Here is a 25736-nt window from a genome sequence, read left to right as displayed (position 1 = left end):
CTTCAATCAGAAAGCCTGACGTTGGCTAGTTAAGCATCGGGCTAACGTTTAACGCTTTCACTTGAGGGAGGTAACTCGTATTACTGCTACTGCTGTGTAATCTTGGTTCAATTCTCAGCATATTCTACAAGTTACCCTGCAATAACTAACTGTTAGAATAGCGGCACCGTATTGTATCGCACTGAGTGCACTTCAATCCTTTATCCCGCGAGTTTGCTAGCTAGCAAAATAATAACACCAATTTTAAACAAATAACGTGTGTAACGTACACACTCGAGAAAATTATTTACTAGTACTTACGCAACTCCCCCGTTGTGAAAACGTACAAATCCTTCTTGTATTTTTCGTTTTCCAGCAAACACTCATTAAAACGGCCTCCAGGCACATTAGCGCACTCACCCCCGACTGATCAGGGAGGGGGTGGGGGGTCACACATTGAAACAGACTAACGTGCAGAGGTACAGCCCAGGCAGAGAAATGTTGCTTTTAGACTTTGCGACTCGTTTTATTTCTCTATCTGATAAGAAAACTATTCAATCAGATAGTTATTTGTGGTGAATGAAATACGGTTACAGTTTCAAGAAGTTTTAAGCACCAAATCCGAAATCCAAGCACTGCAATATTAAAATCCAATTCAATTTCTTGTTTGCTCCGAAATCTACGACATGACTATATACAGAAAAGCTTGACATGGTATGCAAAAAAACCCCGAAGACAATACAAATACAAATACATGAACAAAAAATGTTTTAACTGTCAGTTATGTCATTTTAAAATTTTCCAAAACTAACATTTTCTTTGATTGACTGATATTAAATTGATTAGGGTCAAGTCTAGTGTGAACAATATTACACAAGCAAGCACGTGTGCGCATGCGCACATATTAGAATCCCTTCGATCGCTTCTCATATGTGCGCATGCGCACATATTACAATCCCTTCGATCGCTTCTCATATGTGCGCATGCGCACATATTAGAATCGCTTCGATCGCTTGTGACGTGGTAACTTTGCTTTGATCCTTTCTGACGTCATAACTTTGCTTTGATCCCAAAACCCATAAATAGGAGCGCTCACCTGTTACTTTATGCTTAATGGACGTTGACCTGCAGCAACTAAAACCCTTTCGAGAAGTTTTGAGAGCAATTTACGAGAGAAACCAAAACAAGTTCAGTTTTGTTTCTCACCAATCCACAGCGCAAACAGACACATTACACCATGTCAGCCAACCCATCCTTCGGCTCAGATGAGCTTGGAATATCTAAAGGGACCATTTTGGGAGATCACCACATGGTGGAGGCTTTCCTTGGAGAAGGAAGCTTTGGTGTTGTAACGAAATGTCGCGATACAAAAAAGAACCAAACTGTTGCTATTAAAGTCAACAAAAGCAACCCTGAAATTCTGCTCCAGGCAAAACTGGAAATTTTCATCCTGGAGCAGCTACGACGCTTGGATCCAGACAGGTGCAACATTGTCGAATGGAACGGCTATTTCCTCGATGGAGAGCGCATTTGCTTGAATTTCGAACTCCTCGACCAAAGCCTGTCAGACTACATAGGGGACCGGAATAACCAAGGTCTCCCAATAAGCGAAATCAGGCCAATTTTGCATCAGCTCGCAAATGCTCTATTCCACCTGGGTTCTGTGGGAATAGTGCATGCTGACCTCAAACCTGGAAACATCATGGTTGTGAACCGCAGTGAGTCTCAAGTCAGAGTCAAACTTATAGACTTTGGCATCGCATGTAACACCTCTGCAGTGATTCCTGGTGACTGTGTGGGGACAATTGGTTATTGTGCACCTGAGATTATGCTTGGCACTCCATATGATGAAGCAATTGACATGTGGTCTCTGGGGCTGGTAGCTGTGGAGCTTGCTACAGGGGTGCCTCTCTATCCTGGGGAAGACGATTATGACGTTTTGAAATTCATAATTGAAACTCAGGGTCAGCTGCCAGATCATCTCCTAGAGTCTGGCTTGTACACTGACAGCTATTTCATCGAGGATAACCACAACGAACAGCGCTGGACATTTAAGATCCCAGAACAATTTCAATACGAGACAGATTATCGATCCAAGGAAACTCGATCGATAAAACTTAAGTGTCTCGATGACCTCGAACAACTGCTGAAAGTTAGGCGAGGACCGGAAAATGGCCAAACATTATTTGTAAGGCTAATCAAAGAAATGTTGGCCTTGGATGCAAATCAGCGCATAACACCCTCGGAGGTTCTGAAGCATCCCATTTTCGACCCTGGCCTCTCAAGGAGAACCCCCTGCACTGACATGAATAGTACAGGGGGAGAACTCCTTGTGCTCTCTCAGCAGCCTTCAAGCTGGAAAAGTCATGGATCGCAAAAATTCAGCTGCAGTTTCCAAAACTCAGTTGAATTTCCTCAAAAAAGAGACATCAACACCTCAGCCAACCCATCTGCCTCTGAAGATGATCTTCAAATAACGGAAGGGACCATTTTAGGAGATCACCACGTGGTAGAGGCCTTCCTTGGAGAAGGAGGCTTTGGTTTGGTAACCAGATGTCGCGATACAAAAAACAACAAAACGGTTGCTATTAAAGTCAACAAGAGCGACCCTGAAATTCTGCTCCAGGCAAAACTGGAAATTTTCATCCTGGAGCAGCTACGATGCTTGGATCCAGACAGGTGCAACATTGTCGAATGGAACGGCTATTTCTTCGATGGAGAGCGCATTTGCTTGAATTTCGAACTCCTCGACCAAAGCCTGTGGGACTACATTGGGGACCGGAATAACCGAGGTCTCCCAATGAGAGAACTCAGGCCAAGTTTGCATCAGCTCGCAAATGCTCTGTTCCACCTGGGTTCTGTGGGAATAGTGCATGCTGACCTCAAACCTGGAAACATCATGGTTGTGAACCGCAGTGAGTCTCCCGTCAAAGTCAAACTCATAGACTTTGGCCTCGCATGTCCTGCTTCTGCAGTGATTCCTGGTGACCGTGTGGGGACAATTGGTTATTGTGCACCTGAGGTTATGCTTGGCATTCCATACGACGAAGCAATCGACATGTGGTCTCTGGGGCTGGTAGCTGTGGAGCTTGCTACAGGGGTGCCTCTCTATCCTGGGGAAGACGATTATGATGTTTTGAAATTCATAATTGAAACCCAGGGTCAGCTACCAGATCATCTTCTAGAGTCTGGCTTGTACACTGACTGCTATTTCATCGAGGATAACTACAACAAACAGCGCTGGACATTTAAGACCCAAGAACAATTTCAATACGAGACAGATTATCGATCCAAGGAAACTCGATATATAAAACTTAAGCGTCTCGATGACCTCGAACAACTGCTGAAGGTTAGGCGAGGACCGGAAAATGGCCAATCATTATTTGTAAGGCTAATCAAAGAAATGTTGGCCTTGGATGCAAATCAGCGCATAACACCCTCGGAGGTTCTGAAGCATCCCTTTTTCGACCCTGGCCTCTCAAGGAGAACCCCCTGCACTGACATGAATAGTACAGGGGGACAAAACCTTGTGCTCTCTCAGCAGCAATCATCGTTTGGGTGGCCAGAATTCTAGGGGAGCTAGAAATTCTTGTGGAAAAAAAGCCCAAAACAATAACATCAACAAAAACAACCAATGAATGTGGTCTTAAACTTGGGCACAATTTGGCTTGAAATCCATCAACTAATCTCTCAATATTCAAAGCGGAGCAGCAGACAACTTACCATCACATCAGTCCTTCAATCAGACCTACAACAAAGGTCTTCCGTCTCTCACCCCAACCGGTCGCAGCAGATGGCCGCCCCGACCTGAGCCTGGTTCTGCCGGAGGTTTCTTCCTGTAAAAAGGGAGTTTTTCCTTCCCACTGTCGCCAAAGTGCTTGCTCATAGGGGGTCATATGATTGTTGGGTTCTCTGTATGTATTATTGTAGGGTCTACCTTACAATAATACATACAGCCTTGAAGTGACTGGTGATGTGATTTGCTGCTGAATGAATTGGGAACTAATTGGAAATCTGGATATTAATTAAATAAACCTGCTTTGAGCATCAATTAATTGTTGTTTGAAATTCTTTATAAATATATAAATATAGTGCCACTCTTCTACTGTTTAAATTGCAACTGTTTAAAACTGACTAATTTATTCATACACTTGAGCATAAACACACGCACAGTAAATGGCCTGTATTTGTACAGCGCTTTACTTAGTCCCCAAGGACCCCAAAGAGCTTTACACTACATTCAGTCATTCACACATTCACACACACATTCACACACTGGTAATGGCAAGCTACATTGTAGCCACAGCTGCCCTGGGGCGCACTGACAGAACATTGCAGAACCTTCAGCACCTCGTATGAAAAATATTTGACTGTGTGCATGCTTTTAGCACTGTTTGGATTTGAGAAAATCTAAAATAAATCGAAATTTGCTTTTAGAAGTTGTTTTATAAAGTTCAGTGGTATATTATGCATACAATAGGACATCTATTTAGATTTACATCTTCCACAGAAAAAACTGCACATTACTGAAACTTAGTATACTGGACTTTGTTGTTGTCCCACACAGGTTCAATTTCGAGTGGTAGATGGCTCAGTGCTCAGTCAACCAAGATTTTATGATAGTGGGCACAATGAGATAGATAAGCTGCTTGTAAACAGTACTTTTATTCTCTCTTTTTCCATTTGGATAAGAAAGAAAGAACCAGGAAACAAAGGCAAACAAATAATCTGTGCCTTTATCCCAGATTCACATTATAGGAACAGCTGCTCAATGACCACTGTAGTCTTTGCTTACTGCACTTTTATCTAGATCTATGCAAAGTGATCCACTACACCTACTTTTACAGTTAAATCATTTTATGAGCACTGATGCCATTTTAATCTGAGTTTCTACTCAAATACAATCAGTAAAGAAAAACACAGTCTGTGACGTTTGTTTTGAAGGAAAAGGTATTCCCTGCAAATGTTTATCTGTGTGAGACTATTCAGAAAACAGTAATTTTGTTTTATAGGTGAGACACTTGGCCTCTTTTTTCCTTGTTCTACGTTTGTCTTTTGTCCGATTACTCTGGAACACAAGATGGAAAACTGATATTCTCATGTTAAAAATATAGAAAAAGGATTTTATCACCCATAAATGTTAACTTCTCATGCCTCTAAGCACAAGCAGAAGTGCCCTCTGCAGTTTGTGTGTGGAAGTGCAAAAGCTTACAGCACCTGGTATTCCCAGGCAGTCTCCCATCCAAGTACTGACCAGGCCCGACCCTGCTTAGCTTCCGAGATCAGACGAGATCGGGTGTGTTCAGGGTGGTATGGCCGTAAGCGATGGAAGAGTTGTCAAAAAGACCTTTTATTGGTGCCAAAATGTCACACAGTTTGATATATATTATTGTGCTAAACTTCATATGTTACAGCGACAACATGCAAACCTTCGTTATTAACTGCAGCTTCAAATTGAGCTCCAAAAATGCTTTTCCCGCAGTAACATCACGATAAGAAGACATGTTCGTTGATTACAGCACAGTGTTAAAGTGACAGAGAGAAAACAGTGTGTTGGGTCGATTTGGAAGTCCAACATTTTTGTCGTTTGGACATTTTAACTTAAATATAGAAAACAAAAACGTAAGCGTGTATGTGTCATTACAGCATGTATAAAAACGCCGTTTCTGAGCTGACCTTTCGCTTACGGCCATACCACCCTGAACACCCCCGATCTCGTTTGATCTCGGAACCTAAGCAGGGTTGGTGCCTGGTCAGTACTTGGATGGGAGACCGCCTGGGAATACCAGGTGCTGTAAGCTTTTGCACTTCCACACACAAACTGCAGAGGGCCCCGCTGCTCACTCAGTGGAGGCAGCTTGAGGAAAAGCTTCATGACAACGCTCCTCATTGCATTTCGCTTTTGTGCAAAACAAAACAAAAGAACAATAGGAAAGAAATATTTAGGAAATACACAAACTTATTTATTCTGTAAATGTAGGAAATGTCTACGGCTAGTCCGTCTGGGCTCAGTAGTGAGGAACTTGTTAACCTTGTAGCGTGCAGCGGGCACAGTGTCAACCTGACACTCATGTGCAACGAGTTTTAACTCTTATCGGCTGCCGACTGCGGCCCCGAAGAATACTGAATAAATGCGCATCAGTGTGCTACCCTGAGCAGGGAACACGATATCATGGAGTTTCTAACATGGAGCAAGGTGAAGGTGACGCGACTATGCAGGACCGCCCCTGCTTAGCTTCAGAGATCCGATGAGAACAGGCTGGTATGGCCGTAAGTGAGAGGCTTCCTTGACAACGGGGTTCATGTAGATACTGTAACCCATTTATTGGGATTTAAAAAACAATTTAGAGTGAAGGATATTGATTAGTTTCTACTTTTATTTTTAATAGCTGCACATGACAGCACAGTTATAATGCATACTTAATGCTGCAATATTCACGTCATAAACAATTGTGAGTGTTTGCACAAAAACATCTACAGGTGCTCTGTGCATGTACAGTGATATTGATGTAACGCTTGAAGAATTTGACATTACTACATGAGTGGAAGAGCTCTTTGGGCAAGAGACTCACTAACCATCCTATTCGAAAACGAGCTTAAAGAGTGCCTCAGATCCGTTTCAATATTTAAACTGTCATTTGTGTGTTGAAATGCAAAAGCTTACGGCACCTGGTATTCCCAGGCAGTCTCCCATCCAAGTACTGACCAGGCCCGACCCAGCTTGGCTTCCGAGATCAGACGAGATCGGGCGCGTTCAGGGTGGTGTGGCACGAAACGAAACGGAAACATTCCAATTAAAGCAATGACGGAGGGTGACGGTGTTATGTCTGCTATGACATCATATTGATATTACTAGGTTAAACCAATGTTAAAGGAGAAAGTGTGAATGAATAAGAAAAGAGTGTAGCGGGTTCTTATCTGGAGTGCAGTCAATATAACCACGGTGTGGTGCCGGGGTCGCGGTAGAGCTGTCCGTCCACGTAGAGCCGGTCCACGGCGATGACAGCACGGGAGCCTTTCTGGATAAAGCTGCGTCGAACTGGGAACAGGACCTTGCGTCGTTCCAGGATCTCTTTGGGGAACTGGTCGTTCACGCTGAAGTCCGTTCCTTTCAGCTCTCTGCCGCGACTCTTCACCTGTTCCTTCTGTTTGAATTGACCGAATTTGGCCACAATAGGCCGTGGTTTCCCGGTCCGCGACCGCACGCCCCCCAAGCGATGCACTTTATCGAAATCGATGTTCTTTACGGTGTCCTCCGGCAGCTTCAGGTGGATTTTAATGAAGCTTTTCACCGTTGCCTCTGTGTCCTCTCCGGCAGATTCTGGAATACCAGAAAACACAAGATTATCTCTCATGCTACGGGCTTGTAAATCGATAACGGATTCTTTTACTTTTTTATTTTCAATGTTTAGCTGGGTCACGTTATCGGTGAGAGATTTGACCGACTCCCGTAGCGTGGCATTTTCAGCGGCAAGCATTTCCACCTGCTGCTGGCTGAATTCCAGGGATTCTCTCAGAGATTTAAATTCCCGGTGTAAAATCTCCACCAGGGACAGCCTCGCATCAAAACTGGACAATCGCTTGTCGATTGACTCCAGGATGTCTGCGATGTCTTTGCCGGCAGGCGATGTTGTACCGGGGGAGTCTGCTGGACGACATCTCTTCGATGACGGCGTCTCAATTTTGGCCGGGGAAGATGCACCCTGAGCCTTCTTCATTACTAAATCTTGAAAACAGCGGTCGATGTAATCTTGGAGAGCGTCTAAACTCTCCCCGTTGTCATCCAGGGTGTTAAAGATGATAGGACAGATGGTGTTAGTTATATGACAATTGATTAGTATATTTGGTAATACTGAAGCTTGAAAAACCTTTGTTAAACTCTATGCTACCATTTGCTTTTTTTTTCTCCGCCAAAATCTCCGGCGTCTGACGTCACCTACAACATGGGTCGCTTACCTTGTCCGTCACTTCCGTCACTTACCTCTCACTTCCGTCACTTCCTGTCTCTCACAGTTGACGTGTACCTCTGGTGCAAATTACTGACCTCTGTCATCATTTTAAGTGGGGGAACTTGCACAATCGGTGGCTGACTAAATACTTTTTTGCCCCACTGTATCTGGAATAACCCTGACATATTACAAAACAATAATATGATTAATTTCCCAGAATGGAGTTGTAAAGGAATTAAATACTTAGAACATATATTAGAGGGAACAGAATTTATCCCATTTGACAGACTAGTTGCACAATATGGGATCAACAAGAAAAGATTTTTAGAATATCAACAAATTAAATCCATAATAAAAAAGAAATTTAACCTCAGTCAAGTTGAATTACAAACACCACCAAGTGCGGCACATTTCCTTACTCTTAAATCCCCCAAATTATTATCTAAAATATACAGAACACTTTCTAAATTAGATGAATCAATATCCCTTCCTATTGCAAAGTGGGAAGCAGATTTATCAGTCAGTTTAGACCAAAACTTCTGGTCTCAGGTATGCTTAAAAACCTTTAAATTGATTAAAAATCCCAGTCTGCAATTAATACAATACAAAATACTACATAGAGTGCACTATACAGGTCATCGGATGTTCAAGATGGGCTTTACATCTTCCAACAACTGCTCACACTGTCAAGGCAATACACCAGACAATTACATTCACGCTCTTTGGTTCTGTCCACCAGTGCAGAAGTTTTGGCACGAGATATGTGAAGACTTATCAAAGTGTCTGAAATGTAACATTCCAACTTCCCCTTGGTGTGTTTGTTGGGCAGCTTAGATAATGTCACTTCAGAAAAGAATATAGCCCATATGGTTTTCACTGCCCTATGCATAGCCAAGAAAACTGTCCTCATGAACTGGAAAAATAAAAACAATCTTAATTCTAACCAATATAGAAATTATCTATTAGATTACATTAGTCTTGATACAGCCTCTGCCACCACATCAGATCAATTGCTCTGGGCTCCTTTGATCAGCTCCATCACCTAGTGGGGGTGGGGGGTTATAGTTTGGTCCCGCCTTCAATGTTGTGATTGGTGTGGGGGTAGGGACAGGCTTAGGGCGTCGGGGGGTTCCCCGGAGGCATCTTCCTTGGGGGGCTCAACCCGGGGTAGCGGTCATGTCTGGTTGGGGGCTCTTTTCTGACTGTTTCCTCGTGGCTGCGTGCAGCGGGGCTAGGGGAGGGTCTGTGCTGACGGATGTGGGTTACTGACCTGGTAGCCTGTCTGCCCCTGGGTGGCGCTCCGTCTCTGGATTGGGGCCCTGGTCGGGCCTCGGGGCCTTGGGTCCTGGTTTGTGTGTTGCCGGGGTTGTGGGCGGGTGGGTGCATGGGGGCCCATCCCTGGCGCATGATGCCGCCAGTGTGTCGAGCCACCTGGGGGGCTCTTCAACTGTGGGGGAGATGGTCACATCTTGCAGGAGCTTTCCTCTCCTCAGGAACTCTCTGCAGGAGGGGGAGATACAGGAGAGGTGGAGGAAGATCTCAGCCTGGGCGTCTATCGTCTCATGTAGTCTGGAAGATGAGTGGATGGGGGGTGGGTGCAATTTTCTCTGTGGTGGGGTTGGGTGGACTGTCCCGGGCTCTGTGGGGCCGGGGGGCGCTGCTGCGCTGGGCCCCGGTCTGGATGGGCCTGGGCCCCCTTTCCCTGGCGGGTCGCGGAGTATGGGGGTGCCTACTGGGGTCAGCGGGGGAGCTGGCCCCAGGGAGGGGTCACCTACCCCTCCCTTCCTTCCCTCCCCATCTCCAGCTGCCTCCCTCTTCCCGCTCCACCACAACCACCCACACATGCAGGGCCTTGGAGTAGGGGTATGTCACCAGGGTGCAGAGGAGGCAACCCCCCCCCTCTGTCCCCTTCTGGCTGCCTCTGCCTCAATTTTATCCCACAACTTAGACATTCACATTACTCACACCCTCATTACACATACATATAGGATCTTGGGGGTGGGCACGATACACGGAGTCCAAGTTACCATCAGGGTGTACACCTCACCCCTGGCATCGTTGCCCACCTCTCAATTTTAAATACACGTAGACATTGAGGGCTAGCAGGAGGGACTATGCGCTTACCTGCTGCTCTCTGGCAGGTAGCTCCATGCCCTCCTGGGTTTTAATTGCACCTTAGAACACACATGCATCAACACTACAATGAGCGGGTGGAGGGAGGTTTGGAGTCTTCTCTCACCCCCGTTCTCTGCGGCCTGCTGGAGCGGGGGGGCTAGGAGGAGTTGGCCGTCCGACTGCGGTCTGGGGTGTGGGGCCTCCCTGCTGCTGCGGAGTCGGGGCGGTCTGCCTCTCCCCACCGCAGGGAAAAGGGTATCACCACCTGGGTCTGGGTGCAGTTCCCCCCTCCAGGGGCAAGGGTACCTAGACCCGGTTAGTAGAGTACGCTTGGGGAGTCTGATCGTGTATACAGCGTCTTTTTATGTCTGTCTCCACGTCGGTTGAGTGTGGAGTAAGTGCATATGAGAGCATGAGGGTGGGAATGGATGTTTGTGTCTGTGTGTGCCTGTATGTCTGTGTCTATATGTCAGGTTGGGTATCAGACACCACCTCTCTGGGGACATCTCAGGCCCTCCAAGGTTTGGAGGCCTATCTCCACCCACCACCACTTCCCCTGCCGGTGGCGGACTCCCTCAGGTGTCGGTGCGTTGGTGGTTCTTTGTGTCTGGGGGTGGGCGTCCGGGTACACACCGGCTCACTCCTTGGCGGCCGCTTATTGGGGCTCGCTCGGGCCACTTCGGAGGTGGGGTGCCCCCGGCCTCTCGGCCTGGGGCTCGGTCACTCAGGCACAGCTGGCTGCCGGCGGAGCTCACGGGCGCGTCACTGCAACTCCCCCTGGCTTCTGCTCCGCGGCTGCTGAATGTGCCCTCATCTGGGACTCTCCTCAGTTCTTACTGGGACAGTGGCGCGGCTGCCCCTCTGTGGGTCTTCCTTGGTCTCTTGTGTTCTGGGGGCCTCTGGATGTCTGGAGTTTTGATCTCCTCCATACCTGCTTCATACCATAGAGGACAGGGCTGTGGCCCCCCCACACTCCCTAGCAGATCATTACATGGAGAAACCTTTGGAATGCAAGCATGCTGATCCACACAGGTATGCACACAGGTGTACACATGGGTTTTCACAGACGCGGACTACAGCTTTCTTGGCTGCTGCCTCAAAGCACATTGTGCGCTGTCTATCTTGCGTGCTGCACAATATCGTTTATTATTTAGTAACTATTGATATCTACTGCTAGCTAGTTTATTGTGATGGTGCTTTTTTTTTCTTATTATGTTGCTCTTTGTTGTTTGCTTTCTCTTCTGTTTTTTTTCTCCATACAGGTGACCCAGGAGTTTGTTTTTTTTTGTTTGTTTGTTTTTTTTTCTCTCTTCCCCCCTTCTCACCGTCTCTTCTCCCCTTTGGTTTTCTTTCTCTCCCCCTCTTTCTTTCATTCTTTCTCCCTGTCCTATCCCACAGTCATGTCTGTCCCGTTTGTAGCAACTGAAAATAAAATAAATTCATAATTATAATAAAGGTCAATCAAATGGACCAATATGGCAAGGCCATGATGATCCACTTGGTAAAATAAATCCGCTTGGCATCTCTCTTGGCCTTAAGACAACAATTCTGATGGCTAAAGATCCAAACGGGACAAAAAAAAACAAAAAAAAAAAAAACAAGAGAAGGGTGCTGCCTGACTATACAACACTCCCTTATGGATACTGATCAGGATCAAGCCTTTGATGGGAGGCTCCAGCACCCTTTAGTTTAGTTATTAGCGGGCCGAGTAATTGTGGAAAGACTTTCTTTGTCAAAAGCATCATTGAAAAAGCATCCACTGTTATTTCAACCAAAATTGACAATATTGTTTACATCTACTCCTGCTGGCAGCCTTTATACAATCAACTTCTTCAGATAAGAAAAATCCCCTTTGTGAATGGTATACCGGAGTCTCTGAGTGACGATGTCCTTTTACCTCCGGATAAGAACAACTTGCTCATTATTGACGATGTGATGAATACTGCGTCTGACAGCATAGAAGTTCAAAATGTGTTCACACAATACGTTCATCATAGGAACTTGAGCTGCATGTGTTTAGTTCAGAACTTGTTTATGCAACAATTTCGTTCAACACTAATTATTTAATTCTGTTTAACAACCCCAGAGATAAATATCAAATTTCAGTTTTAGGTAGACAGATGTTTCCAGGTAATACAAAATACTTCTTAGAAGCTTTTAATGATGCCACATCCACCCCATACGGGTATCTTCTAATCGATTATAAATCTAAGACGCCTGAGTATCTAAGACTCAGAACCAATTTGTTGTCAGATCGTCAAGTTGTTTATATCCCCAAAAAACGGCTAAAGCGGTAAAAAGGATGTCGTATTCACGGATGCAGAGAAACATTGCACTGTTGGAGTTGTTGTATAAATCCCCACCCAGCGTACGGAGGAATATTATTTGTAATGCAAGCAGGGATTTTATTAATGCTCTGTGTGAGATATCGCTCAATGTTTTGAAAGGTGTTATCCCGCTGACTGATCAACAGTACAGACAGCTAAAAAAGAAAAAAAGTAATCAGGCTGGTTGCAGACAAAAAGGTCAAAAGTTTGAAAAAGAGAAGCTCCATCAACCAATCTGGAGGATTCTTGCTACCGTTATTAAGGGCTGCCATACCCTTCATCACCAGTCTTATAGCAAATAGGTGAAAATGGAGCACACACAGAAAATGTTTTTGGTCCCGCAGCATCAGTTGGACATGTTAAACCATCAGCAGCAACAACATACAGGCTCCGTCAGACATGTAGAGCAAAACGAGCGAGACAAAGCTATGGTTGAAGTGCTGCAGCTGCAGATTTGGATGTGTATGAGAGGCTAAAAAGTATTCTGCCATTCTTCAGAGATACCGTTCACTTGTGAAACAAGGCATGAGTGAAAAAAATGTGCTAACACTATCTTTGCCTTCTGAAACCGGTCAGGATGCATCTGACCGCCAAAGCAATGTTGGTGGTGACAGACAAAAAGACATGTTTGGGATGAGATTTTGTCCTATATGGCAAAAAGGAGCAGAAAAAATGCAGAGCTTATTTTAACAGCGCTCACTCGTGCGTCGGGAGTTTCTTGGAATGATAGGGGTGAGATTATTATTGACAACCAGATAATCAGAGGTTCGCATCTCTATGATTTGATCCAAAGTGCAACAGCAACACGTAGAGCAACAGATGTTTCATGGCCTGCAGGGTGGTCGACATTTTTAAAAACACTCGCCCGCTTAAATGTTCCTCTGTCTGCTTTTCCTAATGCTGAGGTGAGGAGGACTATTAGCCAATATAAAGGCGACACTGGCGACCCGAGTGTTGAAACAAATGGTTTGCACAAGAAGCGGTCACTGAGCGATCAAAGCTTATTTACCACACATAAAAAATCAAGGCAGAGTAGAAGCGGGTGGATCGATTTTTAATGAATTTTAAAATTATGTTTGTGTTTCTTATTCTTGAAAAAACGATCATTTACCCTCGCATTTGTTTCCCTTTTTATATACTACTACTTATGTGTGTTTTTTCTTATTTATGTCTATATTGTTTTGTTAAACAGATGACAGTTTTCCCCTTTTTACTACTTTTTGAACTCTGTTCTGATGTTTAAAGATTGTATTTTTACTAAATAATGTTTTTAGCAATTAGGTGAAAATAAATATCAGATGAAACGATATTCTCTTCTGTTATCTTTTATTATTTGTTACTTGAATCAGTATCCGCACTGCACACAATCAAAGTTATTTTCAAAACATGCAGAAACAGGTCTTATTTTGTTAACAAAATGACAAACCATTGCATCGTTACAAACAAGGTTATCACTGTACATATTAATTAGTCTTGAATAAGACGCTCCTTTTTGGACATGATATAGAAAAAACACACAGTGTTGTCCGCAGGTTACCGAAAAGTCCTTCTGAACCTGTCTCCCAGAATACAATATCCGAGCGGTGTTTTTTAAAAGAAAAACTTTTATCTCGGGTGAAAACGTATCAGGTGAGTTACCGAAGCTGTCAAAAAAGTGCCCTTGCTTGTCTTTGTGATATAGAACGCCAACCAGTGCTTCCCAGGTAAGTCTGATGGATCTGTACTCACAATGCCCATGCATGGATATCTGATGGGCTTTGTTGGCAGCTGGTCACATGCTAAGACGCCTAGAAGATGAGCCCTGTTACTAATCCTTTTAACAATGCTGGTTAGTTCTATTGTATTCATTTTGAATCTTTAGTAGTCGTCCAGCAGCACTTGTCTCATATTAGATATTTGGATGACTGAATCAAATACAGAGTAACACACCAGGTTCATTGTTCGGGGTAGCGGATTTCTGAAACGGGTTTCCAGCCTCACGTTCCCTGTTTGAACTAACGATACATTCCCTGAATGTCCTTCATCAGCTTCCAGATTGAAACAGAATAATGTGTAGCCAAAGTCCTCACGTGTTATGGCCAATGGTCTATCCTTTAAATGTCTTCCAGTGGTTTGTATCAGCTGATAAAATTCTCTGGTGTAGTGTTTTCTCTGAAAATTTGGCTGGAATTGTTTGGCCGGATACGACTGTCCACCAGCGTATAAACACATGAATTCTATATCACAGTTTCAAAATTAAATGGATTACGTGTAAAAGAACCAGGATAAGCTTCGTTATCCACGAAGGCGATGATGACAAATTTAGGCAACCTGCCCATAAATAAATTAGTTGATATTCTTGCCCCAGCAGGTGTGGAGAAGGTCTTTAAAGAAACTCTGTCTACAGCATATTTTGCATTTGCATGATGCAGCGCCTTGCCGTGTGCCAGCCTGACACTTGGTGAGACACTGATTCTTTTCACAAATAAGCTGGCAGAGACGATTTTAACTTTATACGCGGTGTTAGCTCCAGTCATGACAGCAAATTCGTCTTTAGAGCGCACAAATTTCAGCGACAGATCGATTCCATTAAGTAATAATTTTTCTTGAAAAAACAGGTCTGCGTGTACTGGAGCAATCAATTCAACAATACTGCTATTCGCTGTATAAGTACCTCTGGTCACCAGACCCTGGTTCTCCCCTTCTATACATGCATCATTCATGTGTGAGGCTGTGTCTGTACAGAATAAAGCGCTGCTGAACTGTGTGTCTAAAGTCTGCTTATTATAATTGATAAGACATTCTATTATGCCTCTGTATGGATACGTGTTGGATGATTGGCTGATCAAGCGATCCCCAAATTTACATCTACCTGACTAAATAAGGTGCAACCTGGATAATTAACAAGTCCCACGTTTGCATCCCTGCCTAAGTTTGTGCCGTCAGCATCTGTGATTCTTACTCGTGTGTAGATATAGGAATCGTTTAGATCCAGGTAATCCTCTCCGGACGATGAGATTTAAACTCGATTGGACCTCCGTCTGTGATTGCAGAAAGAAGATGCATAATGCCCCACAGACAGCTCAATCACGGTTATGGACAATGCTCCATTTGTGACTGGATCATAAATTTCCACTCGCGAATCTGATTGTGGAAAAGACAACCATAGTCTTGGGTATTGAAATTCTATAACACCGACCTCATACGGTTCATTTAAAACAATAGGTTTTGCTAGCTTTGTTCTAAAATTAGATATCTTATTGCCTGGATAAACATGTGCTGAAGCATTCGAGAAGAGGCTCACATAAAAGCCTGCGTTGTTGTTGTTCGTTTTATCCATTCCTTCCCTCCTTCCTCAGTCTTTGTCTAGTGCAGAATGAAAGTATGCAGAGCTGCGGCGTCTCTGTTAATCACACTTCAACGATGTCTTTTTCAGGGATCCATGAATTCAAATGAGAAGGCCAACCGAGCCATTTGACCAGTGCTAACTTTTTTCGGTCCTCTTTTTTTCTGCCAAGTATTTTCTCTATTTTAAACCTTTTGTTTTTGTCAATAGTCACCTGCTGTATCTCAGGTTCGTAAAATACACCTTTCACTGCAGCTCCTGTGAGATCCTCTAGTTTGTATACGGGAGGGTCTCTTCCTAAACGCTCCTTTATGGTAAAGTACTCGTGTGTGTAGGTCTGATGGTAACCCTTTCAGAATATGCCTCGTAGTTTAGATATTCTCACCGTATCGCCCACATTAAATTTAAAAGTCACCGGTTTTTGGGGTTTCATTTTGTACAGGGTGTTAAAGACTGCTTTCTCATTATCTTTGCACACCTCGGTGGGGGTCATTTTGATAGAGCTGTGATAAGACATGTTATAGGACTGTACAAGATCTTGGATCACATTAACATATCTTGGCGAGTTAACTGATGTTAAGTATTTCCACATTTTCCCCTTTAAGGTGCGGTTGAAACGCTCTACCACACATGATTTCATTTCACTAAAGGTTGAAAAATGTGTGATGTTATGCTGCTCCATTAGTTTTTTAAAATGTTTATTATAAAATTCCTTCCCTAATCTGTTTGGAGTTTTTCAGGCACACAGCCCTCTCTCAGAATATCACCAAAAGCCTCAGCAACAGCCTGTCCTGTCTTGGTTTCAAGGCACCTAACCCATGCATACTTAGAAAACACATCTATGCATGTCAATAAGTACCTAACATTATCATTATCCGCAGAATATTCACGCATGTCAACCAAATCAGCTTGAAACTGTTTGTCAATCCCGTTAACCAAAACTCTATTTCTGTATCCTTGCATTTCTGTATCCTCTATCCTTGCAGGTTTATGAAGAGTATATGTGTCATCTCCTTTTAAAAACGCTCCACGTCAGGTAATGACGGCTTTAAGCCTGTTGCCTCACTGACAGCGATACGGAGCTTCTTTACACTTCCTAAACCCCCTGGGTGTGCAGGGTTGTGATATATTTTTCTCAGCGTGTTTTCCATAATCACTTTGACCAAACACAAATACAAATGACCAGAAAAAAGTGTTAGCATACGTTTTTATTTAATTTTCTGTGTAGTGCACAGTAAGGTTTTTATAACAGATGTACATTAAATCTTGTGTCTCCCAGACCAGTAGTTTCCAATCATGTGGAGCAGCGCTGATTTAACTCCGCGGGTGTGATGATTGGTATTTAGCAGGTATCCGACATTCTCATCAGTGGTGCAAACAATGTGCGGCACTGATCTCAGTTCACACAGAAGACGCTCTGCAGTGCTGATGATTTGTGCTTTAGCCTCACTGACACTGTATGAGCATACAAACAGACGGATGGCCGGGATGAATCGGGGGGTCCGGAGCTTTTCCATCACCTCATCATAGTAGGTCTCGAAGAAAAACACAGGCAGCTCAAACAGGCAACTGTGTTGTAACTGGCTGGGGTGACCGGATTGGCATCCATAACATATCTCCTGCACATACTCATTCAGTGCCATCGACAGCAGGTGGAAGGTTACGAGTTTAATGTTGAGTTCCGTTTCCTCAGACGGGTGTGATTCTGCAGAGTCCTGTGAGCATCCTGGAGAGGGGGGCGGAGTCGGTGGGGTCTGGTGTTAGAGTGAATTGTTAAATGTTTGTCATTTTTATGTTTACCATTTGTACATTGTTTTAACTCTGATGAAAGAAATTCCACTGTCCTTCCCCCCAGATTCTCGAGGATCAAGGAGGGGGGCTGTAGTCTTTTATCACAGACACATCCTTGTGCTTCTTTTGATGTAACCTTCCTGCGTTTACGACCCTTTGGTCAGCAGGAGGTCTGACACACACACACACACACACACACACACACACACACACACACACACACACACACACACACACACACACACATTCTTACAGAATGGCCTGAACATGGCAGAAGGTAAACCAATCTTCGGGCCATGTGCGAGCTGATCATATACAAGACGCTTCCTAATATTCTCATAAGAAGAGAGGACCTTGTCTCTCTTGATAGTCTTATCGGCCTCATTAAACACCCGCTGCAGTGCTCTCCAGTCTGACCACTGAATAAAAAACAAATCCTTAAACCATGATAAACGTTCTTCAAGGGTTAGGGGGTATGGGTTCAACCTCCCGTTTTCAAGGCCCCAGAGTGAAACCTCTGTAATGTTGAGGTTTCACCCGGTGCAATTGTGGCTCTTGTAACCATAAATGGTAAGCTGCTCTTTTGTCACACAGTACATACACAATAGATGTGTTTGCAGGTTTTAGTGCAAATTGTACATTGCTACATTGTTTTGAATTACCCTCGGCCCGCAGTATATGTGGGCACCTGTCAAAGGTCATTTGGATTTACCAGACCGCTTTGAAAACAACATGAAATCTTCACAACATGAAAAACATGAATGTCTTTGTTGAGCCATGACTGGATTTCTCCTTATCCTTCCTAAAGGCCGTTATAACCTTGCACTGCCAGTGGTGAGCTGCACCAGCTGTGACCTAATGTGTTCCCCTCAGTTAAGGACATCCTGGGTGGTGGATATTGGCCTGGCACCTTAAATTTCTGCACCCTGTTTTCAATGGATGTCTTTCAGTCTTTCTATGACATTAAGAAGCTGCACCAGGGATGTCACTTAAGGCCTTTGTCAAAGTGCTGGATGAAAGAACAGCCCATTTTGGAAGGGTGAGTTTCTAAATTTGTCAAGTTTAAGGAAATTGTGCAAATCAATGTTTATGATGACTGTCCTTGAATATTCTGTTGTTTGTCCTCTACTTAAAAGACTGGCCGAATATCAGCTGATGCCTTCAGTAAAAGTTTCTTGGAGTGGAGTGCTGTAAAGTGTGAGGTGGACAGGATGTGCAAGGAGCCATGCTTTAGCTGCCCTGCCTGCACTCCAGACATGCTCGCCGTGTCAGTTGATGGAAACCGCAAGCTTTATTGCTTTCAATCAAATGAAAGGTACGTTATGCATTGTGGACATAAATCAAATATGGATTTATACAAAAATTGTATTTTGATGTTTCTTTTCAAACAACTGTCACTGTGTTCGTTCAGCACTTCAGAGCAGGGGAACTTTGAAGGTGTCTTCATTGAGAAAGATGAGGAAGTTGCTGAGTTTGTGAAATACATCCACAGACACTCAAATGATGTAAGATACACATATATATCAGTGCTGTCAGCGTTAATCTTGTTAAAATGACGTTAACGCCATAACCATATACTCATATGTGTGTGTGTGTGGATACATATTTGGATGGGTGGATATTTATTTTGTTTTTCTCTTGGTGTTGTCGTAATACTATTTACTTGACTTTATCTTAATGTGTACTTAATTTTGAGTAGCTCACAATTGGAAATGCGAGGTATACTGCAGCTTATAGTCTTGGATAAGTTTAAGACATTTTGTTATAAGGTTGAATGAATTCAGCAGTCATGTATTGTGACCTCCTTTCTATAGATCAAATGGGGAGGTGCGTTTCAGGATGGGGCCGGTTCTACAGTTGGAGAAGAGGTGGAGCAAGTAAACAGTTTCCTGTCTAGGGCGGCCATCACAACGAAGTACATGTCTAAAGCAGGTGTGTGTCTGTGTGTGAGATTCCACTCAGTCTCCTGCTCATTCATTCTTATTTGTATACTAACTGAAATGCAGGGCGAACAGACATGCTGAGCCTCCTGGCTTTGGGCTGGAACAAAAGGAAAGTGGAACAACTGGGCCGCACTTTGAGCCAGAGATATCTAAAGGTCATTTTTTCAACACCCATTTTAATGTGTGTGGTAATGGGGGAAAACACCAGTACTCTAAAAATGTCCATATGAATGACATTTATTAATGTATTCTTAGATCATAAGGATCCTTAGAGAACAAGTGGAGAGCCTGAATGCGAGCAGAAATGAGCTGGGTGTGGATGACGACACACTGCAGCAATGGGTGGCCGATGTGCAGCAATGGGCTGAAGGTGAGTCTCAATATAATGCACTCGTGTATAACAACAGGACCCACCATGGCCTCATTAAAGAACTTAGAGTTAAGATCTTTCTGACAGTGTCAACAAACAAGGAAAAATAAGCCTTGTAAAAGCAGAATTGATGGCAGAGTTGTTGCGTTTGATCAAATTGGATTGGACCTGGGTTGAAGTGATGTCGTACTAGTTGGTTTTATAAAGCTGAACACCAACATACTTGTTATCTCATGATAATGCAGCACATGAAGGCTCCACATGTCTTATAATGAATATCATCAAGTCAGTGATTACAGAGTCCACTGTAGTTTGGTGACTGTTACTCATCCTGTGTTCTGATTAATATTCCTCTCACTTAGAAACGGATCAAGCTGATGGCAGCCTTGGAGCGTTGCAGGCACGAGTAGAGGAGCTTGTCGTCATCATCAGAGTGCGAACACAAAGTCTTTACAGACAAAATGGTGTCACAGTTTCTTTGAAACGGACCGTTTGATGCTCTGTACAGCTTGTACAGCTACTTTGTAAACAGAATAAAATCAGATCCAGGTTTGTTTGAGCTGGATGTGATTTGTTCTAGCAAACAAATTGATGAGTGTAGATTAAAATGTAAATGCATTATGTGATGGTGTTCCTTTTTATGATTATTTACAGATGGCAACAAGAGGCGACACAGAATTCACAAGGTCATCTTAGATGAGAAGGAACGCTTGGCGGCTGCTGTTGACGACTACAACAAGCTCGCTGAACCAACAAAGCAAATCGTATCCAGTGATGCCTTCATGCAGACCGACGTTTGGCCCTGGCAGAGCACAAGTGAACGTAAGCTCTTGATTTCTAAATATCCTTTTTAAACAAACTCCCAGTATCTGAGCAGTAGTTGAATGTTTTGTTCTTGAATCATAATATGCTGCTATGTTTTCCCATCTGATGCTGTTAAACTGTAGCTGCTGCTGACCTCCGGACAAAGAGAAAGGTCTTTGAGAAGGTGATGGCTGTGAGGCGCCTGAGAGAGGAGGAGATGATCCTTTGCAGGGAGATGCAGCATCACTGGACAGTGTTGCGAATGCGATCTGTGGTGTTGGGGACAATCTCCTCAGACTGTAAGCACATCTTTTATTTATTTATACATTTGGTGCTGAATTGATTGAAAATAATAGGGAAAAATAGAAAAAATGACAATTAAAAAAAATAATACCCTGTATATAAAAACCACATATGACCACGACTCCAAATGTGCAATTGTCACTGCATCTAAACATGACAGATGACATATTACAAACAGGTAGAAACGTATAATATACAACATGTTGTGAAGCTGGTACTGGTGCAGTTAGCTTTGCTTTAGGCTCCCATACACAGCACTGCTGACCCTAATCACCTCATACAAGATGTTACTTACTTTACGTGCAGTCCAGTATTGCTTTAACTTGCAATATGTTATAATAGCCAAGTCACTTCTATATTTATGAGCATGTAGACAATAATGTTGGCTGATATGTAAAACTATGAGATATCGAGTGCTGGGAAGATATTATTGATGGATCAGATTCATGAGTGTTTTATGTACTTAAGCCACAGTTAGAGCGTGAAACAGAGACTGACACTGGTTAGAATTGTACAGTAAATATTTTATTTTGAACTTTTATGCTGAACTACAAACTGTGAACTGTGCGATCTCTGCCACCTGTGGTGCCTGGTTTACTGTGTGTAAAACTGCGCAGGTTCCCATGTGTCATCCCACACTTTGCCACTGTCAGGAGAAAAACATAACAAACCACAACCACACACACAAAATAGGATCATTTAGGTTGTGACATATGACAATTTTTTAGGATGAAATATCTTCTATATTCATGTCATGCTTTATACACCTTCATTGTAATATAAATGAATCAAATCAAGTCAGAGAGTAATAATATATGAAACAGACGTCAAGCAGGACCACAGCAGCAGCCACGATCCTTCAGAACCTGCTGGATGAGAGAGCACAGAAACTCCAGGGAAGAAGTTTAGTTAGTAACATGCATGAACTGCATTACTGAGACATGTGTGTTTACAGATGGTGGTGAGGGAGAGGGGGAGAGTTTTTAGTAAAAGGAGACGTGACTGCATCTTCAACCAATACTGAGCCTGCATAACCCTGAAAGAGACAGACAGAGAGGGGGGGGGGGGGGGGGGGGCACTAACCTATGACAGCATAACTAAGGGCTGAGCTGAACCAGCCCTAACTATAAGCTCTATAAAGAAGTGAAGTCTTATGCCAACTCTTAAAAGTGTTGACCATGTCCACCTCCAAAACTCATAATGGACTTTGGAGGTGGACAGCTATCAAGCTCCTCACAGAAGAGCAGCTTGACAGCTAAAAGCTCCCAATTTACTTTAGTCCAAATACATGAATTCAAATTGAGGTGATAACTATTTATCAACAGTATGAATGTCTGTTCCCGTCCAACAAAGTTGTTACTACATACCATGTTGAGCAGGGCTTCCACTTGACTTTAACTTCTTCTTTTTCCTGAAAAACATGATATAAACAAACATTTAGTTAAGAAAGACATGCAAGTTGCATACAAAAAGGAGCCTACAAACATTTGTGTACTATTGAATGGCTCAATATATTATACAATTAGTTTACAAAAACATAAGAACCACTACAATGCTTGTACTGCCAGCATCGAGTGCATGTCAGCAAAGCAACACTGCTTACATTGTGGCTCACAAGCAAAACTAACTGAAGCAGATGTTACTGAATGGGAAGGAGCACCTCCACATCAATCACTCCTTCTGAGCATGATGTCAGGAGGACTTTAAAGAACGTAAACATCAGGAAGGCAGCACGACCAGGTCGTATCAGGTGGTATGTTCCTATTTAATGTCCTATTTGGAGCGAAATCCAGACTCGGTGGCTGAATTAGTGAAGATTCATCAAATACAAAAGCTTATGGATATTCAGTCAGGCACAGTTCAAATCCGGGAAGTCCAAAGATGCAAACAAATCTGCACAGCAGCAGGCTAAATTACTTACATTTACAACTCTCCTGTCTACTATCTCTTCATATTTGAAAATCTTCTGTGTACGGTGTTTTCAGCATTCTGAAAAATAACAAAGGAAATATTTACATGAGGTCTGTAAAACTGAAGAAAATGAAAGAATGAAACAAAATGAAAAAAGAAATCTTATCAAACTTAATGAACCTGTCATGTGTTTTGTACATTTACAATAACATAACGTCTAACCTTTACTTTTCCTTTTTTTGGTTGGGACATCCGAGGTGTGGGTAGAAATCGAGGGAGATGCAGGAAGTGGAGATGGAGAGGAAGATGCAGGAGGAAGCAGAGATGAAGACGAGGATGCAGGAGGAAGCAGAGATGAAGAGGAGGATGCAGGAGGAAGAACAGACGAAGAGGAGGATGCAGGAGGAAGCAGAGACGAAGAGGAGGATGCAGGAGGAAGAACAGACGAAGAGGAGGATGCAGGAGGAAGCAGAGATGAAGAGGAGGATGCAGGAGGAAGCAGAGATGAAGAGGAGGATGCAGGAGGAAGCAGAGATGCAGGAGGAGGATGCAGGAGGAAGCAGAGATGAAGAGGAGGATGCAGGAGGAAGCAGAGATGAAGAGGAGGATGCAGGAGGAAGCAGAGATGAAGAGGAGGATGCAGGAGGAAGCAGAGATGAAGAGGAGGATGCAGGAGGAAGCAGAGATGAAGAGGAGGATGCAGGAGGCTGACAGAGGGAAGATGTTGGTTCAGGCTCTAAATGAAGAATAAATTCCTGGTTTAGAGCCTCTGGGTCTGGGACTGGTCCAGCATCCACACTGTCAGCAGAGGATGGTCCAGCTGCTGGTGGAGAACTTTTAGCAGGAGGTGAAACTTGTAATTCTGCAAAATTTTAAATACTAAATATTCATTAAAAGGGGTTGAAAATGTACAGTACACATAAACACATAATAAGTAGTGATTTGCATGTTTTCAGTTAGGTTTTTACTAAAGTTACAACTTGTAAATATTGGCATCAAGTAAGTCATCTCACACCCTCACTGACCCAAATCATTCAGTACAAGTGCCCTCGGGGGTAGTGTGACATCTGTAGTGCTTTTTGTTACGAAATCAGTTTTACCTCGGTTCTTTTTATTCCTCGAGCATCCAGAGATGGCACCGGACTCAGTAGTCATTTTCACAAAACCTTTATTCATCTTTACTCTTCTTCATTTATCTTTACTCTTCTTCATTTAAGCATGCACTTCTAGAAAGGAAGACGAGGCCGGTGTCCCTCTCCAAATCTTCACCCCTTTGTTAGTTACAGCCAGCTTTATAGAGGCGTCCCCCTCATAAAACCCCCTACAGTGTGCTGCAAACTCTGTGTCTGTGTCTATGTGCACGAGCACATGAATGCCTACATGTGCGCGTTCCCACGTGTCTATGTGAGTGCTCGTGTGTGACTGTGTACGCATACCTGTGTGTATGTGTGAGTGCACATGAGTGAGTGTGCGTGTGGATGTGTGTGCGTGACAGTTAAAACACTGTGGGTGTAGGTGACTCCCTAGAGGTCATAAAACCCATCTCCCTTCCAGACCACAGTTATCCAGTTACAAATGTTGAGACCCCCAACCTAAACATCCTCTGGGGAAATTCCACTCTGTGGGGGAGAGGTTTCCTACACTCTACTCCTAAGTTCACAACACAGTCAGCCTTTATTACTTTAAGGGCAGTGTCTCTACAATAGTTCTACATTCTATGTTAACACATTTCTAAACTCTAAAATAAGCTAAACACTCCTACAAATCCCCCTTTTTATCTGCTCTATGGCAGATAAAACTAAACTAAATCTCTCACCATAATGTTTTCACACTGTGACTCCCCATTTCCCAAAAGTGGCATCATGGTGTCGGCCTTTGTATCAGATTCTCCCACAGCACGATTGATGAGTCTTACGAACAAGGCTCTGATACAAGGCACACAACAACGCCCACATGTCACTGATACTGCAATAAAACAGACAAAGAAACCATAATTAACATAATGAACCCTTTCCATTGCCCAAAGACAGAGGTCATCCATGCTTCCAGCAGGTCATCTAATCCCAAATGCTCATACATTGCGGTGGACAACGTCTTTAGGCCTTCCAGAACTCGGGTCACAGAGCCGTCGGGAACTGTGTTATTTAACGTAGTCCAACTCTATACCGCCATAATAATCAAAACACTCATCTGATTTACCTGTTTCACTACGTTTGGTTCGCTTCACCGTGGCCTGTGATGGTGGAGTCGCTGGAATGGATTCAGGTCTGTCTCTGGGCAATTCACTTATAAGAAAAATCACAGTTACAATAACAACAGTCACACCTAACACTACCGTTTCTCTCCAATTCCCCCTCAACCAGCCTAGAGAAGTTGACATGATTTAAATGTAGATAAAAGGCTCGTCTGTTTACATCTCTCCCTCACAGAAGGCTTCTCTGCAGAGCATCAAATCTGCATGGCAAAGTGACACACTTTAGGTGATCTTCATCCTTGGGAAAAGTGGTGTCAACTATTTCCCAGTCTCCTAGTATTTGTGCCTCACACAGAACCACAATTCCATCGCTGGACTTCCTCTGCGCTGTCACTTTTGGAGCTTGGCACGCTCTCTCCATCCCTCAGGTTCTCATGTTCCAACGCTGCTGAAGATTTAAGGCAGAGCACGTCGTACACCTTAGTTGTCTTCCTCAGCGTCAACATTGACTCTCTCATTTTATTTAAGATTTTGCTGTGGGAAGTCTCCTCTTGATCTCCTGGAAGCTCAGTAGCACAGCTCTCTGTGTGATGTCTGCTGTGCTGAAGATGATCTCTGATCCTCCTGAAGCCTCTCTCCTGGCCTCAGCTCCCATCTTGTAGACGATCCTCTCAGCCACTCCTTCTCGTCATGGCACCTCACGACATCTACAGATTAAAAAATAA

General features: G+C 43.6%; 3 protein-coding genes, 2 non-coding genes and 1 pseudogene across 6 annotated transcripts in view; 3 read left to right on the top strand and 3 right to left on the bottom strand.

Moving 5' to 3' along the window:
- The window catches only part of LOC147336641 (NACHT, LRR and PYD domains-containing protein 12-like), a 327736-nt gene that overhangs the window by 216185 nt on the left and 85815 nt on the right, over positions 1-25736 (bottom strand). The window lies entirely within an intron of this gene.
- On the top strand, positions 1133-3728 carry LOC147336648 (uncharacterized). The gene has a single exon (XM_086287684.1). It carries the CDS (start codon positions 1217-1219, stop codon positions 3551-3553), a length of 2337 nt encoding a protein of 778 aa, XP_086143810.1. The 5' UTR covers positions 1133-1216; the 3' UTR covers positions 3554-3728.
- LOC147336647 (5S ribosomal RNA) lies at positions 5185-5303 on the bottom strand. Its single transcript, XR_015128686.1, has one exon. It is a non-coding gene; the product is annotated as a 5S ribosomal RNA (ribosomal RNA).
- LOC147336646 (5S ribosomal RNA) lies at positions 5661-5780 on the top strand. The gene has a single exon (XR_015128701.1). It is a non-coding gene; the product is annotated as a 5S ribosomal RNA (ribosomal RNA).
- On the bottom strand, positions 6637-6755 carry LOC147336645 (5S ribosomal RNA; annotated as a pseudogene).
- On the top strand, positions 19348-20946 carry LOC147336644 (uncharacterized). The gene is made up of 6 exons (XM_086265444.1): positions 19348-19418; positions 19493-19584; positions 19685-19799; positions 20162-20263; positions 20454-20621; positions 20747-20946. Exons 1-6 carry the CDS (start codon positions 19406-19408, stop codon positions 20944-20946), a joined length of 690 nt encoding a protein of 229 aa, XP_086121570.1. The 5' UTR covers positions 19348-19405.

Source organism: Aulonocara sp. 'chitande type north' Nkhata Bay, linkage group LG3 (assembly GCF_057382095.1).
Source record: "Aulonocara sp. 'chitande type north' Nkhata Bay isolate Kocher_YH1m ecotype deep benthic linkage group LG3, A_spYH_male_GT1.1, whole genome shotgun sequence".
Taxonomy (NCBI): domain Eukaryota; kingdom Metazoa; phylum Chordata; class Actinopteri; order Cichliformes; family Cichlidae; genus Aulonocara; species Aulonocara sp. 'chitande type north' Nkhata Bay.
Note: the sequence above shows the minus strand (reverse complement) of the source record. Positions and strands in the feature narration are given on the sequence as shown.

Bases quoted from the DNA above. Each gene is read 5' to 3' on its own strand.
- LOC147336648 (XM_086287684.1), top strand. From the start codon at position 1,217: ATGTCAGCCAACCCATCCTTCGGCTCAGATGAGCTTGGAATATCTAAA.
- LOC147336644 (XM_086265444.1), top strand. The intron at 19,800-20,161 runs GTGAGTCTCAAT...CCTCTCACTTAG, and splicing joins TGTGCAGCAATGGGCTGAAG to AAACGGATCAAGCTGATGGC. The intron at 20,622-20,746 runs GTAAGCTCTTGA...GTTAAACTGTAG, and splicing joins CTGGCAGAGCACAAGTGAAC to CTGCTGCTGACCTCCGGACA.